Below are 20,324 nucleotides of genomic sequence, written 5' to 3'. Positions count from 1 at the left end.
GCTGAAGAGAAGAGGTCATCTTGGCGCCGAAGGCAGTCATCTCCTTAGGGCATCTAGTCAACTGGGCCAAGAGGTCCTGCGATGACTTTTTTAGAAGATCCTACACGATTTCTTGATTGTGGAAACTGGTGATAACGGTCAAGGTGAGAGAAGAGAAGCGCCGACTTCCAAAAAGTGACCCCCTTAGTGGTGTACGAACACCAAAGCTCTCTCTTCTTGAGTACCCCCATAGCAAAAAGAGAGGCCAACTCCTGGGAGCCATCTCTAATGTCCTTATCTGTACAAGAAAGGACACTGAGCCAGTCCACGGAACAATCGTCAGGTAAAACAGCACAGTTCTTAATTTTATGCGCAAGGGCTCCCACAGACCAGTCCAAGAAACTCAGGACTTCAAAAACCTTAAAAAGGTTCTTGAGGAGATGGTCCAGTTCTGTTGCAGAGAACATAACTTTGGCAGATGAAAAAGCCGACCTTCAGGATGAATCAATCAGCCCAGAGAAGTCCCCTTGGGAGGAGGCAGAGACTCCTAAGGAAGGAGCTTCTCTCGTGGCGTACGATAAGTATCTCCTTCAAGACAGCCTGGAAGGAGGAAAACTGAAGGAGGCCTTTCCCTGCTCTCTCTTCTCAGAGAGCCAACCCTCAACCTCGGTTAAGGCTTTCCTCGCTGAGGAAGAAAGCACCATCTTAGGAAGGCTACTGGAGTTTGGATGCTCGTTAAAAATGCTGAAGCTGGCGAAGCCGGTCCCGCTGGTGAGAAGAAATCAAGAAAACTAGCAAGCAAAAATCTCGTAAAGGCCGCATAAGCCGAAGGAGTGTCCTGATCTACTTCCTTTTCCACATCCGATTACATCGCGGGCAAAGACAAGTCTGCTGGAGGTTGAGGAGTTGATGGAGCCTTCTTGAGCAGGCTCAATATACTGTCCAGTTGGCGTTGAGTACCTGAGGCAGGTGTCTGAAGAAAAGGCGTCAGCTGTGCAAAGGCTGGCACCACAAACACTGGATCTGGCACCACATGCTCGAAAGCTGAGGCTGGATGTTCAGGCGCTATTGGGCACTCAGATGCTCTCGGGCGCTCAGACACTAATGGGAGCTCAGGAGCTGCTGTGCGCTCGGGTGCTCAAATGACCACAGATTCTTAGATGAAAAGGAGTGTTTACAAGAGTAAGAAGCAGAGAGTTTGGGAGCCTGATATTGGCTCTCTACCTCCAAGCGCTCTGAAGAAAAACGCTCTGGGCTGTCCCAGTAACTGCAGGACAGACGAGGGCTGCGAGCAGGTTCTCTGAACCTCTTGTAGGGCACCAGAGGAGAGTGGGACACATCTAATGCACGCCTTTTCAGTGGCTGTGATTTGTCCATAAAATGCCATTGGCGCCTGGGACTGGACTCCTCAGAACTCGAAGAAAGACAATGCACTTTCATAGAGACACCTTTCCAATGGCTCTCTGTCACAACCTGGGATGCAGTAACAGGTCAGACTGAGGCGGCGACTACCTGTGGGCAGATGGCACCGACCTCCCTTGGGCTACCACTATGACTCCTCCCAGGTTTAAGGGAGTATGACAGTGACCTTTGCCTAACAGAATCGGCGGGACGAGCAGCCACCTCCTCCACCAACACCTCACTTGCACTTTTTTGTCACGTAACATGAGTGAATCCTATAAGGTTTAATGTATATGCTTTTTTATCATTGTTGTTGATGTGTATGAATTCATGTGTTTCTCCTACTCCCAGCCTGTATCTAACAATTATTTGGGTAGGAAAGTTGGGATTTGTAGCTAAACCTATAATTAAGTATGAATGTAAAGTATGGTTTTATATAAGTAACTTACCAAACATAGCTATTAGTTTCAACTTGCATGGCAGCTAAAATTCTGAAAATATATCGCAGTAGCGCTAATATTTAATTGGGTAGGTGACTGGCCCTACCCACTTTTAAGAAAGAGAGGAACAACTCAGCAAAGAGCTTCAGTTTGTTTCTACCAGCTTATGACTGTAGACCAGTAGTATGAAGCAGCTCATTTTGGAATTCTTTGCTTCTCTGGTTGATGTTTTTGCCCAATTGGTGAAGTTTTCTTGCATTTGGTAGCCTTTTCGGCATAATTAGTCAGTGTTAAGTCCTTTTATGACTGATTTACCCAATTTTGATGTATTGTCACAGTTGGAGATAATTTTCCACGATTTAGACTTTGTTGATAGTTGACTTGTGTACTATGTCCGACTCAAGTTCTAGTATTAGGTATTGCAGCAAAGGCTGCAATACAAGATTGACAAAGGCTTCTCACGACCCACATACCCTTTGTACAGATTGTAGGGGACAGGTATGTTCAGTGGATTTGACGTGTGAGGAATGTAAAGACTGGATAGTAAAAAGTGGAAGAATTTAAGGTCACTTTTAGCTAAATTGGAAAGACAGGAAGAGGAAGGCAGCTTCTAGAGCCAATAATAGTAGACTTTAGCTAGCCAGGATTCTACCAAGTCTTCGGATGATGTTATTGTTGTGGCGGAATTTCAAAACACAAAAAAATGTACACAACACTCACCCTGGTCCTTGGTTGCTGGAAGATGGAGTAAGGCGTCCACGGTCGCCAACACAGCACACAAAACCACACAAACCAAACCAAAACAGAAAAACACACGACTCATGAACATACAGCAACAAGAACAGCACACTAACAAGGGAAAACAACAACTTTGCATCAGCACAAAAAACTGTCCAAACCAAACGACAGACCAGCACTAGCTCTGACTCAAGACTCAAAAAGACTGCCTTCAAAACCGAAAAATCCTCACACATATTCCACAGACAGACAGCGCCGTAAACAAACTAACGACCTCATCCCTTTTCCAACAACCGAAGCACTCACTTACGACAATTACACTCTCTCTCTCTCTCTCTCAAAACCTTGGGAAATGCTAAATAAAAACAAATTTATTCATCCCTCTATATTTCTCCCCCCTTTTAGCATTTCCCAACCAACACCTTTCACACCTCTTTCAAATCGCCTTACTTAATTAAGTATGAATGTAAAGTATGGTTTTATATAAGTAACTTACCAAACATAGCTATTAGTTTCAACTTGCATGGCAGCTAAAATTCTGAAATTCGCAGTAGCGCTAATATTTAATTGGGTAGGTGACTGGCCCTACCCACTTTTGGGGAAAGAGAGGAACAACTCAGCAAAGAGCTTCAGTTTGTTTCTACCAGCTTATGACTGTAGACCAGTAGTATGAAGCAGCTCATTTTGGAATTCTTTGCTTCTCTGGTTGATGTTTTTTGCCCAATTGGTGAAGTTTTCTTGCATTTGGTAGCCTTTTCGGCATAATTAGTCAGTGTTAAGTCCTTTTATGACTGATTTACCCAATTTTTGATGTATTGTCACAGTTGGAGATAATTTTCCACGATTTAGACTTTGTTGATAGTTGACTTGTGTACTATGTCCGACTCAAGTTCTAGTATTAGGTATTGCAGCAAAGGCTGCAATACAAGATTGACAAAGGCTTCTCATCGACCCACATACCCTTTGTAAAAGATTGTAGGGGACAGGTATGTTCAGTGGATTTGACGTGTGAGGAATGTAAAGACTGGATAGTAAAAGTGGAAGAATTTAAGGTCACTTTTAGCTAAATTGGAAAGACAGGAAGAGGAAGGCAGCTTCTAGAGCCAATAATAGTAGACTTTAGCTAGCCAGATTCTACCAAGTCTTGGGATGATGTTATTGTTGTGGCGGAATTTCAAAACACAAAAAAAAGTACACAACACTCACCCTGGTCCTGGGTTGCTGGAAGATGGAAACAAGGCGTCCACGATCGCCAACACAGCACACAAAACCACAAAACCAAACCAAAACAGAAAAACACACGACTCATGAACATACAGCAACAAGAACAGCACACTAACAAGGGAAAACAACAACTTTGCATCAGCACAAAAAAACTGTCCAAACCAAACGACAGACCAGCACTAGCTCTGACTCAAGACTCAAAAAACTGCCTTCAAAACCGAAAAATCCTCACACATATTCCACAGACAGACAGCGCCGTTTAAACAAACTAACAACCTCATCCCTTTTCCAACAACACAGCACTCACTTACGACAATTACACTCTCTCTCTCTCTCTCTCAAAACCTTGGGAAATGCTAAATAAAAACAAATTTATTCATCCCTCTATATTTCTCCCCCCTTTTAGCATTTCCCAACCAACACCTTTCACACCTCTTTCAAATCGCCTTACTTAATTAAGTATGAATGTAAAGTATGGTTTTATATAAGTAACTTACCAAACATAGCTATTAGTTTCAACTTGCATGGCAGCTAAAATTCTGAAATTACTGCAAAATAATATTTAATTGGGTAGGTGACTGGCCCTACCCACTTTTGGGGAAAGAGAGGAACAACTCAGCAAAAGAGCTTCAGTTTGTTTCTACCAGCTTATGACTGTAGACCAGTAGTATGAAGCAGCTCATTTTGGAATTCTTTGCTTCTCTGGTTGATGTTTTTTGCCCAATTGGTGAAGTTTTCTTGCATTTGGTAGCCTTTTCGGCATAATTAGTCAGTGTTAAGTCCTTTTATGACTGATTTACCCAATTTTTGATGTATTGTCACAGTTGGAGATAATTTTCCACGATTTAGACTTTGTTGATAGTTGACTTGTGTACTATGTCCGACTCAAGTTCTAGTATTAGGTATTGCAGCAAAGGCTGCAATACAAGATTGACAAAGGCTTCTAGGCACGACCCACATACCCTTTGTACAGATTGTAGGGGACAGGTATGTTCAGTGGATTTGACGTGTGAGGAATGTAAAGACTGGATAGTAAAAGTGGAAGAATTTAAGGTCACTTTTAGCTAAATTGGAAAGACAGGAAGAAGGAAGGCAGCTTCTAGAGCCAATAATAGTAGACTTTAGCTAGCCAGGATTCTACCAAGTCTTCGGATGATGTTATTGTTGTGGCGGAATTTCAAAACACAAAAAAACAGTACACAACACTCACCCTGGTCCTTGGTTGCTGGAAGATGGAGTAAGGCGTCCACGGTCGCCAACACAGCACACAAAACCACACAAACCAAACCAAAACAGAAAAACACACGACTCATGAACATACAGCAACAAGAACAGCACACTAACAAGGGAAAACAACAACTTTGCATCAGCACAAAAAAACTGTCCAAACCAAACGACAGACCAGCACTAGCTCTGACTCAAGACTCAAAAAAAACTGCCTTCAAAACCGAAAAATCCTCACACATATTCCACAGACAGACAGCGCCGTAAACAAACTAACGACCTCATCCCTTTTCCAACAACCGAAGCACTCACTTACGACAATTACACTCTCTCTCTCTCTCTCTCAAAACCTTGGGAAATGCTAAATAAAAACAAATTTATTCATCCCTCTATATTTCTCCCCCTTTTAGCATTTCCCAACCAACACCTTTCACACCTCTTTCAAATCGCCTTACTTAATTAAGTATGAATGTAAAGTATGGTTTTATATAAGTAACTTACCAAACATAGCTATTAGTTTCAACTTGCATGGCAGCTAAAATTCTGAAATTCTAAGTAGCTCTAATATTTAATTGGGTAGGTGACTGGCCCTACCCACTTTTGGGGAAATACAACTCAGCAAAAATTTATTCAGTTTGTTTCTACCAGCTTATGACTGTAGACCAGTAGTATGAAGCAGCTCATTTTGGAATTCTTTGCTTCTCTGGTTGATGTTTTTTGTGCCCAATTGGTGAAGTTTTCTTGCATTTGGTAGCCTTTTTATAAATTAGTCAGTGTTAAGTCCTTTTATGACTGATTTACCCATTTTGATGTATTGTCACAGTTGGAGATAATTTTCCACGATTTAGACTTTGTTGATAGTTGACTTGTGTACTATGTCCGGTCAAGTTCTAGTATTAGGTATTGCAGCAAATGGATGCTCACTAGCAGGTCCTCTAGATCGCGTTATGTTTGGGCACGCACTCATTCTCTCAGAATCATTCTCTCTTCTAGCAACATTCAAACTCACATCTTCTCCTCCATTCTCTCTCAGATTCACGCTATCTTCTTCACTATTACCACTCTCAATTTCATCCACAATCTCATCTATACCCTCTAACTCGTTCCCAAATACCTCCCCAATTCTTCAACTAACCCATCCCATTCACTCATTGACCTTTCCAATTCTTGCAACGATTCATTCATGCTTTCAATCACTTCGTATATTACTGCTACGCTCTCTTACTCTTACACTTTCGCTCACCTCCAACCGTTCACTAACCCCTACACGTTCAGTCAACTCAGTTATATCAAACCCGCATATGCTATACGTTCTATCCATACCATCCCATTCATCCGTATTACACGCTTTATCACTCATTTCCACTCTGGCACTCACACCCCTATCACACAACTTACGTCCATTCAGTTTACTTACGTTCTTCCCTTTCTTACGTTTTTTACCATACTCTATCAAAACCAATTGTTGATCCTCATGCAACAACCCCTCACGTACATGCATCACACGCACCGCTTGCATCCTGGAGGATCCAACCATTTGAACCCCCTTCACACTTAGTTTCCCGAATTCGCTGTCACAGTCACCCTCTTTCGTCTACATACACTTGATACATGCCCTTCCATTCCACATTCAACACACTTCGCTCTCGGTTCTGAACACATTCTCGCATAATGCCCATTCTTACCACAGTTGCCACATATTACATTCACTCGGGTACCCCTACAACCATTAGCAATATGACCCACCTGTCCGCACCTGTAGCATTTAACCCCCCTTCTTCAGTACACTCCCTTACCAAATGTCCCGATTGCCCACACACTCGAAACACGCTCCTAAAGCCCACCTACACTCATTCTTTGTATGTCCTTCCTTTCCACATCTAAAACACTTCGCTCGACTTCCACTCATCGACCTTCCCCTCTGTACACTACTATCCCTAACCCGTCCAACCCGTTGTTCCCTTACAAACCCATCATTCATCCTCACTGGCACCTCCACATTACTTGCTCTTACACTCCTATCTATTACACTATCGGCCATTCTCATTGGGCCCCTCAACACTGCATCCCTAAAGCTTCCAAACTCTGGCACTCTCTCATCTACCCCAGCCCTTACACTTACACTTCTGCTCTCTTTTATAACCCTGTCAAGCTCATAATCTTCTACAATTTCCAAAATTTCTCCCCAAGTCAACCTTTCATTCGTCCATCTTTTCTTCTCCTTCCGCTTCAAGTTCACAAATTCTCTAACTCCATCTGGCACTGTCCCTAACAACTTCCCACTTACTAATTCCTTACATTCATCTATCCCATCATCCCCAAACTTCTTCCTTGCCAACATCTCCAGCCTACAAGCATACAGTGACAAGGTTTCCCCAGCTTTCATTCTTGCCTCATCAAATTCATTCTTCCTCTTATACTTAACACTCGCTTTCATACGCCTCGCTTGCTCAACTAGTCTAGCTTTCACCTTGTCATACTCAACATCTCCCACACTCATAATAACCCTATACATATCAAGCAAAACCCAGTCAAATATTCTCCTAATTCTCGTGCCCACACTCTCTTACTCTCCCCATACTTATCCTGACAAAACCTTTCATACTCCCTAAAGAAATCATGCACATCCCTACTTCCATACTCATTATACCTTTCACACCGGGTACCTCCCTCACATACATAGCCTTTCTCACTTCTTTCTCACTTTCACTCTCACTTTCGCTACTTTAGCTCTGTCCTTTCATACCCTCTTCCGAATACAAAGAGTCCACTTCTGCACTTACATTCATCTTACTCATTACACTCTTCTCCCCTCTTTTTATCCACTTTTATCCACTCACCTCCGTCCACCTCACTATCACTACTGCCTTCACCCTCTCCCTTCTTTCCTGCCTTTCCCACTTCCTTACCCTTCTTACCAGTTTCCTTTCCCTTTCCCTTCTTCCCTTTTTCTTCCCTGACTTATCCTTACTTTCCCTCTGTTCCTTCCCTTGCTTTTCATTCCCTTTTCCTTACCCTGCCTCTCATTCCCTCGTTTCTTACTTCCTATTCCCATATCACTTTCATCACTCACGCTTCCATTCACTTCTTCCTCCTTTTCTTTCTCTCTTGCCCCTTCACACGTTCCAGAGAACCTGCCTCCAACAGCCCCTTCTCCAAAAAAACACCTTTGAACATACCTTTCATCATTTCTTCCACACTTTTCATCATTCCTCCAACTTTTTATCCACCCTCTCTTCCATTCTCTCTTCTGACTCTTTCATCTCCCTTTCATTTCTTCTTTTGCACTTCCTAGCATTCCCTCCACCTCCTCCAACTGACTCCTCAATCTCTCATTCTCACCCCTCAACCACGTATTCTCCTCTCTCAACCTTACCAGTTCCTCTTCCATCCTTCTCTTCAGTCACACTACCAGCCACCAACCTCAATTGCAGCTGCAATTTATAGCTGCCCCACGTTGGGCGCCAAATATTATGTGGCGGAATTTCAAAACACAAAAAAAGTACACAACACTCACCCTGGTCCTCGGTTGCTGGAAGATGGAGTAAGGCGCCCACGGTCGCCAACACAGCACAAAAACCACACAAACCAAACCAAAACAGAAAAACACACGACTCATGAACATACAGCAACAAGAACAGCACACTAACAAGGGAAAACAACAACTTTGCATCAGCACAAAAAAACTGTCCAAACCAAACGACAGACCAGCACTAGCTCTGACTCAAGACTCAAAAAGACTGCCTTCAAAACCGAAAAATCCTCACACATATTCCACAGACAGACAGCGCCGTAAACAAACTAACGACCTCATCCCTCTTCCAACAACCGAAGCACTCACTTACGACAATTACACTCTCTCTCTCTCTCTCTCTCTCTCTCTCTCTCTCTCTCTCTCTCTCTCTCTCTCTCTCTCTCTCTCTCTCTCTCAAAACGTTGGGAAATGCTAAATAAAAACAAATTTATTCATCCCTCTATATTGTTCCTCCTGTTTCTGAACCTGTGTCTATAGTCTCCCATTCCCAGTCCTCATACTATACCACCCTTTCCTTTACCTGGCTCCCATGCTTCCGAACCCGATCCCATTGCCTGCCTCAAGTCAAGATTTGAACAGAAATTTAGTTTGATAGTGATTACTATGGCCCATTTGGGGTCTTCAGTAAGAGTCCTGATGGACAAGATAAGTGATAAATAACAATTTTTAAAAGTAAATTATATTTTTCCTAACTATACAAACCCGAGGTCCTTTACATTAGGAATTACTTTCAGGCATAGGCTGGAAACGGCCGTTGAACTTCAAACAAGGTGGTTAGGCAGTTAACTACTGTCTGGGAGGCGGGAGTATCGCCTGCCCGGATGTAAACATTCCAATTTGCCTTTCGGCCCAGGTATCAGATTGAGGGGTGGCATGAGGTGGGCATAAAGTGTAAAGGACCTTGGGTTTTTATAGTTAGGAAAAATACAATTTTCTTTTAAAAATTGTTACTTGTTCCAAAACAATATACACACCCTTGGTCCTTTACATTAGGAGACTTACTGATTGGAGGGAGGAATCTGATAAAGTCTCTCTGAACTGACTGGAGTTCACCACCTTGTCTTCCCTTCCTGGTTGTGAGAGCGAGGAAGGGAAAAACTGCCTCTGACAAAAGATTGGGTTGTAAGAAACGCAGGATCAGTTGTCAGACTTCTGGGTCCCTTTGCATGAAAGAGGAGACGTCAGTTCATGCAAAGTAGGCTAGGAAGAATATGACGTCGGATGACAATAAGGCAAATACAAGCATTGGGTTTGTCTTATAGTCATCGTCTCCTTCCTCCCCTTGCAAGAGGATGGAATGGGGTTGCTTCTATTAACCTGAACGGAAACAGAACGGGAGCTCCCGTTATGTGCTTACCTGTCTCGATCGCCAGATCCAGCTTGTAACGGCACATCCGCTCCCTGCCCATGGGAAGAAAGCCAGGATGGGGAGAGAGAAGAGAGGCCAGTCACTCCACATTCAATCTCCCAATCACAACCGTACAACTTAGGCGAGATGCAACCTGTCCTGTTAGAGGAGCTGGATAAGCTACACAACTTGTTGAGCAGCCACCACAGGAACCAAGGAAAAAGTGTCCAAGGACTTGTGCGCAACATCCCGGAGGTAGAAGGAGGTGAAGGTAGTCTGCTGGGACCACACGCTCGCCTTCAGCACCTGTGACACCGACATATTCTTCCAGAATGCGAGGAACGGACCAATGCTGCGGACCTCGTGAGTTCTCGGATGAAGCGTACCAGTGTCGTCTTCTCCTGCAGCAGGGTACGCTCTCCTTATCGTCTCATGAAGCCAAAAAGAGATGGTGTTCTTGGACACTTCTTTCTTGGTCGAGCCAGTGCTAACGAAGAGTCATCGACACTCAGGCCGGAGGCGCCGAGTTCTCTTCAGATAGCGCCGCAGCACTCTAACAGGACACAGTAGCATCTCGTCTGGTTCATTACCTACAAAGTCCTCTAGGGAGGGGATTGTGAAGGACTCGAACCGTGCATCAGGGACCGAAGGGTTCTGAGCCTTCACTACGAAATCCAGGACAAAATCGAGCGTAACTGACCCCCATCCCCTCAAGTGTTTAACATCAAAGGAAAGTCCGTGAAGTTCGCCAACTCTCTTCACCGATGCCAGGGCTAGCAAGAAGACGGTCTTGAAGGTCAGATCCCTGTTTGACGACTCTCGTAAAGGCTCATACGGTGCACAAGTCAGGCTCCTTAGGACGAGAGTCATGTCCCACGCAGGGGGCCTGAGATCCCTGGGTGGGCAAGACCGTTCGAATCTTCTCATGAGTAGAGAAATCTCGAAGGAGGAGGAGATGTCTACTCCTTTCAGCCGTAAGACTGGGCCGAGTGCAGCGCGGTAGCCTTTCACAGCTGAAACGGAGAGAAGCTTCTCTCGGCGAAGGAAGACGAGGAAGTCTGCAACCTGCTGAACAGTAGCTCTGACCGGAGAGATACTCCTTCGACGACACCAACCACAGAAGACGGACCACTTTCCCTGGTATACCACTGTGGAGGATCTTCTGAGGTATCCTGCCATCTCTGTTGCTGCGCGGCGTGAAAAGCCTCTCGCTCGCAAGAGATGGTGGATAACTTCCAGCTGTGAAGACACAGGGAATACACTGCCAGGTGGAACCGCTCTGCATGAGGTTGACGCAGGAGGTTGGGCCAGGGGGGAATCTCTCTCGGCGCCTCGGAGAGGAGAGCTAGCAGGTCCTGGTACCAAACAGCCTGGGGCCATTTGGGTGCCACCAGAGTCATTCTGAGATTCGAGGTGATCATCACTGATCACTTGAAAATCAGACAGAACGCGAGGAAAGGCGTATGCGTCGAGATTGTCCCACGGGTGTTGGAACGTGTCCTCCGCAGCGGCCCATGGGTCCGGCACGACAGAACAGAAGACCTGGAGCTTTCTGTTGTGCCGGGTGGCAAACAGATCGATGGCTGGACGCCCCCATAGGTCGAACAGCCTTTCCGCTACTTCCTGATGGAGGGACCATTCGGTCCCTACCACCTGGTTCTGGCGGCTGAGCTTGTCTGAAACGACATTCCTCTTGCCTGGAATGTACCTGGCTGACAGCTCTACCAAGTGAGCCAACTGATGAAGCTGGTGGGACACCAGTCCCCCTTGCTTGTTGACGTATGCCACTACAGTGGTATTGTCACTCATCAGTACCACGGAGTGTCCCATCACTCGATCCCGGAACTCTTGGAGGGCCAGGAAGGCTGCCTTGAGTTCCAGGATGTTGATGTGAAGGTGCTCATCGTCTCGGTGCCACACTCCCGAAGTCAGCAACTCCTCCAGGTGTGCGCCCCATCCCTTGGTCGATGCGTCCGAAAACAGAAGCATGTCAGGAGGGGGAGTATGCAGGGATACTCCTATCAAGAGGTTCCTGTCATCTGACCACCAGCGAAGGTCCTTCCTCACCTCCTCGGAAAGAGGGATGAGGAAGGACTAGGGGTCTTGGGACTGGGACCAATACTCCTTTAGTCTCCACTGGAGAGACCGCAGGTGAAGACGCCCATGAGGTACTAGCTTCTCCAAAGACGACAGGTGACCGATGACGACTTGCCATTGCAGAGCTGGTTGCTCCTGCCGTGACAGGAACAGCTGTGCTGCCTGCCTGAACTTGCTGATACAAGAGTCCAAGGGAAAGACTTTCGCTGCCACTGTATCTATCAGCATGCCCAGCTACTTTATCCTCTGCTTGGGGGGTGAGATCTGACTTCTCCAGGTTTACCACGATCCCTAGATCCCGGCAAAACTCGAGGAGCCGATCCCTGTCCTGTAGCAACTGCGAGCGAGAGCTCACCAGGACTAGCCAGTCGTCGAGATACCTCAGAAGACACATCCTGTGCAAGTGGGCCCAAGCTGACACGAGGGAGAAACTCTCGTGAACACCTGGGGAGCGGTTGAGAGCCCGAAACAAAGTGCCCTGAATTGGAAGACCGACTCCTCCCCGAGGACAAAGCGGAGGTACTTGCGAGAGGACGGATGAATGGGTATCTGGAAATACGCATCCTTCAGGTCCACCGTAAGCATGAAGTCGTTCTCCCTGATGGAGGCCACCACGGTTTGCGTTGTTTCCATTGTGAACCAAGTCTGGCGAATGAAATGGTTCAAGGGAGAGAGGTCTATGACCGGTCTCCATACCCCTGAGGCTTTCTCTACGAGAAAGACACGGCCGTAAAAGCCTGGAGACTGGTCCGACACAACTTCTACAGCACCCTTGCTCAGCATGGCTTTCACTTCTTGCTGTAGTGCGGTGTCCTTCGACAATCCTGGAACATAAGTCTGGAGATGGACCGGAGAGTAGGTGAGGGGAGGCCGAGACTCGAAGGGTAGTAGATATCCCTCCTGAAGGACATCCACTATCCAGGTCTTGGCTCCATGTCGCTGCCAAGTTGCCCAATGGCTCGACAGGCAACCCCCCACCTTCAGCTGCTTTTGGGGGGGAACGCTGCCCCTAGCGTTTCCCCTTCTTCTTCTTACCCTTGCCCCCTTTACCGGCTTGGAAAGTGGGCTGAAAAGGGCGGGAGGGACCCCCCTTCTCGAGGAAGAAGAAGGCTGGGTGTTTCCTCGGGACCCCTTCGAAGACTGGGATTTCTTAGGGGCCGAGGAAGTGCCAGCCTGGCCCGAAGACCTGGCCACAGTGGAATGCGAAGACCCAGAGGTCTTGGCCACTGCGTGGTGGACAAGCCGGTAGCTGTCATCGGCACGGCGCTTGTCCACCGCGGCGTCCACCAGCTCTCTGGGGAAGAGAGAGGAGGAACCCAGCAATGGTCCATCCTGCAGGGCGATAGCTGACTCGGGACCTACAGACCTGGCGAAGCGAGAGAGAACGGCATCCCCTCGCTTTAGCACAAGATTCGCCCACAGGTTCGCAGTCTGGTGGGCGAGGTAGGAGATAGCCCTACCCCTAGACTGGCACAGTCTCCCAAAGGCGGAGTCCTCCCCAGGTACAATAGCGCCTGATACTGTGAAGGACCACAGATCGAGCCAGGAGACTGCTTGGAAGGCCGCCATGGCGGTGGCTTCCAGGGTTGCAGCTTCTTGCTGAGAGAGGGGAGATACTCACTGCAGTCAATTGCTGCAACGACAGACCCAGATCCAGACGAGTCAGGTCCGGGTCAACCTGCTTAGTCAGTAACGCCCCTTCAACTGGTAAGTAGAAGCGCTTCTGTCGAGGCAGAGGAGGAGGAAGAAGCTTGTCCGAGCGGCTTGAACGAAGCGAACTGTCTTGCCCAGACACAAGACTGTTCACCTGGTCGAGTACCCCCTCGGCAAGCGTGGACCATGGCAGCCCCACCAAAGTCTTGGGTTCCTTCTTGGGTCCCCAGAAGGATTCGAGGCGCGACGGACGATCCACAGATGAGGCCGTGGTCCCTTCCCCGAGGCCATTGTGCTGACGAATCAGCGCGATAACCTCCGCAAAAGTCCTCTGTATTTCGGGGGTGTCCGCATCCTGGGGCAGAGGACCCTCGAGTCCCTCCAGAGTGCGGTCCTCCCGAACTACTTTCCCCGCAGGAGGGAGAACCTCGGCAGACCCCCGTGGACCTTCCTGAACCACGTGGGCGTAAGACCTGGTCGAGCCGAGAACCGAGCCAGGTTTGTACCCCCACACAGTAGAACTCTGAGGAGAACACTCTCCAGAGTTCCTCCTCTCCGACTCGCGCCCCCTGGAAGAAACCGAAGGGGTGGAGGGGACAGGCGAGGATGATCGGGCGCTCCCACTGGCTTTACTGGCAGAACCAGCAGAGGCAGTGGGCCAAGAGCAGTCACCAACCCGCGGTGATGACGAGCTCCTGGGTCGAGGAGACTGCTTTAGCCCAGGCAAAGCAATCTCCCGAAGAGAGCGGAGCGGCTCGCGAGAGCCGAGCCGCGCACTCGCCTCCCCTGAGCCAGGCTGGCCGCGCAGACGTGGCCGGGGACTGGGAGGAGTCGAGCGCGCGGCTGGCTGGTGTGAGCTTGCGCTGTCCTCTGGACGCGCCCCAGTCTTCTTCGAGGCCGTAACCTCTCGGGAAGACTGAGCAGGGGACCTCTTCTCCACCTCTCCTTGCGTTCGGCTACGCGGGGCTGAAGCGCTACCCCGGGAACCTGACTTGGCACTTAAAGGAGTGCCAGCAGGAAGAGCCGGAGCACCTGCATGCTCGGGCTCTTTCTCTCGCCCCACGCCCTGGTCTGTACAGCGAGAAGTTTCTCCCGTATCAGACTGGGGTACCTGGGTCTCCTTGGGGACCTGGAGCAACTCGCGAACGAGTGTCCGACGCGGACTCGCTGGCCTTCGAAGCAGGAATTTTCTTAGGTGCAGCGGGGTTGCAGGCCTTGGTCTGCACGTCCTTGGCTCCCGATGCCACTGACCCGGAGGCCAGGGATGTGGTTCCCTGATCCGAGGATCAGGAAGAGCCGACGAGAGATCCCACTGCCTTCCCTGTGGAAGGAGGCAGACCCTTGGAAGCCTTGGTGCGAGGCTTCTTAGGGGGGGGGGGGGAAAGAAGCAGGCTTCTTCTTCTTCGGCTGCGAAGCCTCGGAAGGAGAAGTGGAAGAGGCAGCAGACGAAGACGATGATGATGACGAAGACGAAGATGAAGACGACGACACCTTCCTAGACCTCTTCTTCTTCTTCTTCTTCACCATCTGCTTTAGGAACGCTGTCAGGTCCCCAAGCCAGGAGAGCGTGGCTGAAGACTCAGGAACAGCAGGAGGGGCTGCAGCAAAAGGTACATCCCGGGCAGAGACCGCAGAGCTCGAGCCAGCATTTGCCTGGGTGGAAGCAGCTGCTCGTCGGCCAGGAACAAAAGTGGGCGGGGCCGGGAATGCAGGCGCCGCCCCTCCCGCGTGGATAGTCATGTCAGGCCACACCAGAGTCGATGGGATGAGGACAGGAACAGACGAAGGGTCGGGCTGGAACGTAAGGCGAGGAACAGTGGATGCAGACAGGCCAGGGTCAGCAACAGGGGCAGCGACAGTCACATACGGGTATGATGATGTCACCATGTAGGCGGGGCCAGCTCGTGTGAACAGGGCCAGGAAGCTAGGCGGCAGCAGTACAGCGTGTTGCAACGCAGGGGACGCCGATACCTGGGTGTCAAGGTGTGATGCTACCGACACTGGGAGCTGTGCAAACCTGGACATGGTGACGGTCGTAGTAGTGGCTGTCGTTGCCGAGTGAGTGGTAACTGGAGCGGGGGCCAGTGGAGCCAATCCCTCTAGTGTTGTGCCAGGTAGGCCCAGGTGTAGCCAGGTTGAGGTTGGGTTCGTAGCTTGGCTATCCAGCCCGAGACCTGAAGCGAGAGTCGGGTTAGTACAGGAAGCCTCTACCCGCTCCGAAGGAAAAAACTCCCCTCCGGAACGGGAAGAAACCTCCGAGAGGATGTCCCGGTCCAACTCTCCCCCGCGCCCTTCCACAAACGATGAAACGAAAGAGGAAGGGGAGGGGGAGTCCTCAACTGAGGGAGAGGGAGCAAGAAGGGGAAGTTCGCCGGGAGGGAGAAACGAGCCCGACACATTCGCCACCGCTGGAGTCGTCGGGGGCGTGTTTCCCTTGGACGACTCCTTGGTAGGCTTACGACGGTAACGTCTCCTCCCCTTAAACTTTCCCCATTGCTCAGGGGACCAAGAGCAACACTCACTACAAGGGTCATCGCGTGAACACACACGTCCCCTGCAAGATGTACAGAGGGCGTGTGGGTCCACGTCGACTCTAGACCAAAAACAGTTACATTTTTCACCCCCCTACCCCAGGACATACACGCTGGGGATAGAAAGGTTTGGATGATTAATCTATAACAAACAAGGGTAAAATTTCCCACCAATTGCGAAGAAAAGAAAGCTGTCAGGCAGAGAGCAGTGAAGAACAACGTCCGTGTGCTACGACGGCCGAAAGCAAATTGGAATGTTTACATCCGGGCAGGCGGTACTCCCGCCTCCCAGACAGTAGTTAACTGCCTAACCACCTTGTTTGAAGTTCAATGGCCGTTTCCAGCCTACGCCTGAAAGTAATCCCTAATGTAAAGGACCGAGGGTTTGTATATTGTGTCGGAACAAAATGAAATTATCCTGTACCCAAATTGTTACAAAGTACAGTAGACAGTAGTACCATAATACTTTAACTGCTTGTCCACACCAAATCTGATATAAAAAATGGTCAAATGACATTCATTCTGGCATTTTTACCATAAGGATTACAAGGACTTATGATGAATAGTGTTGTATTTACCATCAAAGATATAACTGTTCAAGTTTGTGAACATTGGACAAAATTGGTAGGTGACAAGCGTTTACAGTGTATAAGCTATTTACAACCACTTATAGGAGGTTTTTGTCTGCTGTTGTGTACCAGTTATCTACCACTTTCGACCAATTCACTTCATAAATTTTCATGCTCAAGTACGTGGATGCATTCGATTCCTCCAAGTTTTCAACATGCAATATATTTATTTTAAAATTTAACAGCGACTGCCTGATGTCAAGGTTTTGTCAAACTGTCTGGGAATTTAATGTCATTCACCAATTTCACATAAAGTATCAAGAAACTTTATTATTCCTCCATGCCCATGGAATCATCCCTTCTTAAGTACAAAGCAAGATTTGCTGAATGCTATGAGTGTTTAAACCTCAAATCAACCAGTGGTTTAGTCCCATTCAGTTAAGGTTCCAAACACGGGAAATGTTGTGCACGTGGTTTTTCTGTAATCTCTTTAATGGAAACTTTCATTGGAATATTTAGGATGAATCATAGTCTTTAACCTACCAAACTCAAAGTAAGAAACATTGTAAATCAGGTCTATGCAGTTCAGTGGTGGGTGTCCATGCAACTGTACAATTGGCAGTGGAATAACTTGTATGGCCTTCTAAGTTAGGTTAGATTAAGTTAGAATCCCGAGTTAGGATGCATCCCGACATTTTACCCTATAGTTTGTCACAGTGTGGGATGAAAGCAATAAGTGCAGCAAATATCAGACCTTTGTTTGCTTCCTTCTAAAATTTATCTTATTATAACTAGTGATGATCACAAACTAGTCAACATATACAGTCATGAATATTTTATGCATGCATAAAAAAGAGAAGTTTAATTTCTAGTATATTGCACAAACTGTTATTGCATTAAATAAAGATCTAAACTATGTCCATAAAATGATTTTGCAGTGTGATTACTTTCATTGTGTGCAAGAAAATCAAGCATACAAAATTTATCATAGTCACATAATACAATTACTTTAAATTCTCTTCACTTACTCAAACAACCTAAGAGATTTTTGACAATTATGAGGTAGCATTCTTCACAAATTGATGAAAGTTAGGTTTTTCTTCTTGGTTTCTAACAGACTGTTTTATAGCCATTTAACATACAAGTGTTGTCACAAAAAAGTATCAATTAAGTAGTGAGCTGTGGTTTGATCTGCATGTGCTAGATTACTCCCGGCCAAGTTTCCTGTATAAAATTACAAAACACACAACTCAAAATCAGCACATGCATGCTTCCTTGTATAGTAACCTACACATTTTTTCACCCCACGCTATTCCACGTCAGGTTAGGCAGGGGCCAGCCTGGCAAGACTCTACCAACATAGGTTTGGTTAGGGTGGGGAAGATAATGTTAAGATGCTCCCCTGTAACTGCCCTTGGCTATAGTTTCAAGCTTTAGGCTATGAATTTTAGGGTGGCCTTTACTCATGAAATTTATGGAAATGTCTATCCAAAGGATTTTGTTATTTGGGCATTTCATACCTAAGCTATTTGCCTGTTAGTAAACTGAGCTTAAATTTGGTTCTCTCTCCCTCCCCTCTCCAGAAAAGATTAACTGGGCCCCACTTAGTTCACCCATACACGTTGAATATGGCCTAGAGGAAGGGAAACCCAATAACAAATGACTTTCACCACTTCACGGTTAGTCGCCTAAAACACAAGTTAACGTAAAATATACAGTATGGTTAACTTGTGGTTATCCATATATATGTGGAAAATATATGGTTTATGGAGTATAAAAGTGGAGTATAAAATTTAGGCCAAAGATCAAGCACTGTCATCTATGAAGTCATTCAGTGCTGAAAGAGAAATTGAGATTAAAAAGATTCTAAGGTGTACAAAGAGGAAAACCTCGCAATTGCCCTGAAACAATTCTTAGGAGAGGATGGGGGTAGTTTGGAGAATGACGAGACTACCTCTGAGCGGAAGCCAAGTTCATTGTCTCCGATGTTGAGTGTTACTTTGGGGGGTCTGGGGGTGGGGGGGAAGCAACCCCGGCCAGGTCAGGGCACAGCACCCAAAGTGAGGTTGGTAGATCTAAGTAGTAGCTTTGCGGCAGCAATTTCCTTCTAACTTGACTTTTTCTACAGTTTTTTGTTTGCTAATTATGGATTTACCTTCAATTTTTGTCGCACGAATGTAATTAACCTGTAATTAAACCCTGAAGTCCATCCAACAAGGGGTTTCCATACGCAACTTTCCCAAGACTGAGCACTGGTACGTCTGTTTGGAATGGTTCATATCCCATCCAGCAAGTGCAATAACTTGTACGTCTGTTTGGAACGGTTCATATCCCATCCAGCAAGTGCAATAACTTGTTAACGTATGGGTACTGGGCCCCCCGCCCAGTACTAAACACGGCGAAGGGACATTCCATTTGGCTGACAACAAACAAAAGCACCGCCAGTATCAAAAGCCCTAAATGTGTAGAAAATACCTGTTTCCAAGGTAAAAACAGTCGCGGAGCTACTATATAGTTCTACCTAGGAAAGGTCTGGTTGTGTCACGACCTGGCATTCTAAGAGAGGTTAGGTTTGTCATGACCTGGCATTCTAAGAGAGGTTAGGTTTGTCATGACCTGGCATTCTAAGAGAGGTTAGGCTTCTTTACGTCTATGGAACCTGCCCCGTCGTTCTATACTCGCCCAGATGGGTAGTAAGACGGAAGAAAGAAAATATGAAAGGAGGTACAGTAAAATGCATAAAAGGGGCTGCAGCCAAGGGATGCTGCGAACCTTAAGTAATGCCTACAGTGCACCCCGTCTGGTGCATTGACGACTATGTCCTGCTACGAAGCAAGCTGGGATATATTATATAATATTATCCACACAAGTCTCGTATACTACTTCAGGTATTACTTAATCTGGATGTAGGCCTCCATGGCCCTACTTAGAATATGGACAGGCTAGGATAAAGGAAAAAAAAGCTTACCAGTCTTTACAGAAGACACTAGAAACAGATAAGAATCGCGGCCTTAGGTCACTTGTTATAATTTGCAGCGGCCTTCTTTTTTCTAAATTTACAATTCCGGTTCTTAATACGGTCCTAGATAACCGAAATACAGTCGACAGAGACATTGTTTTAACTACAGTACAATGGTTGGGGTATCGCCGATGCAATCAACTGAGCACGACTGAAATTCTTTTATCTCGACACTCGACAGCAGAAGAAGAGAAATCTAGGCCTGAGAATAATAACAAAGGATAGATATAACTCGTAAAACCTCGAGTGCCTGCTTACTACACCGGTAAGGGAAAGGTTAATGTTTTTTCAGATTATGATGTAAATATATATATATATATATATATATATATATATATATATATATATATATATATATATATATATATAAATATATATATATATGTATATATATATATATATATATATATATATATATATATATATAATTCCAAGGAAAGAGCTATATAATATAAATATTGGTCAATGAAATTTTTACTGAACTGTATAGAAAATTGGTCAATGGTGTATATTAAACAGTATAGAAAAGTGTATATTATTCAGTACAAGTGAGATAACGTGAAAAA

General features: G+C 46.6%; 1 protein-coding gene across 2 annotated transcripts in view; it reads right to left on the bottom strand.

Annotated features, from left to right (window-relative positions):
* LOC136845315 (patatin-like phospholipase domain-containing protein 4) overlaps nt 1-19,962 on the bottom strand; it is a 157,290-nt gene extending 137,328 nt beyond the window's left edge. For both annotated transcript variants that reach the window (XM_067115530.1, XM_067115531.1), the window contains exon 1: nt 19,708-19,962. In XM_067115530.1, the coding sequence (XP_066971631.1) occupies nt 19,708-19,853 (146 nt within the window). In that variant the 5' untranslated portion in view covers nt 19,854-19,962. The remainder of the gene's footprint in view (nt 1-19,707) is intronic.
* Nucleotides 19,963-20,324: the final 362 nt, after the last annotated feature.

Source organism: Macrobrachium rosenbergii, chromosome 13 (genome assembly GCF_040412425.1).
Source record: "Macrobrachium rosenbergii isolate ZJJX-2024 chromosome 13, ASM4041242v1, whole genome shotgun sequence".
Classification (NCBI taxonomy): Eukaryota; Metazoa; Arthropoda; class Malacostraca; order Decapoda; family Palaemonidae; genus Macrobrachium; species Macrobrachium rosenbergii.
The sequence above is the reverse complement of the archived record's forward strand: the minus strand, read 5'-3'. Positions and strand labels throughout refer to the sequence as shown.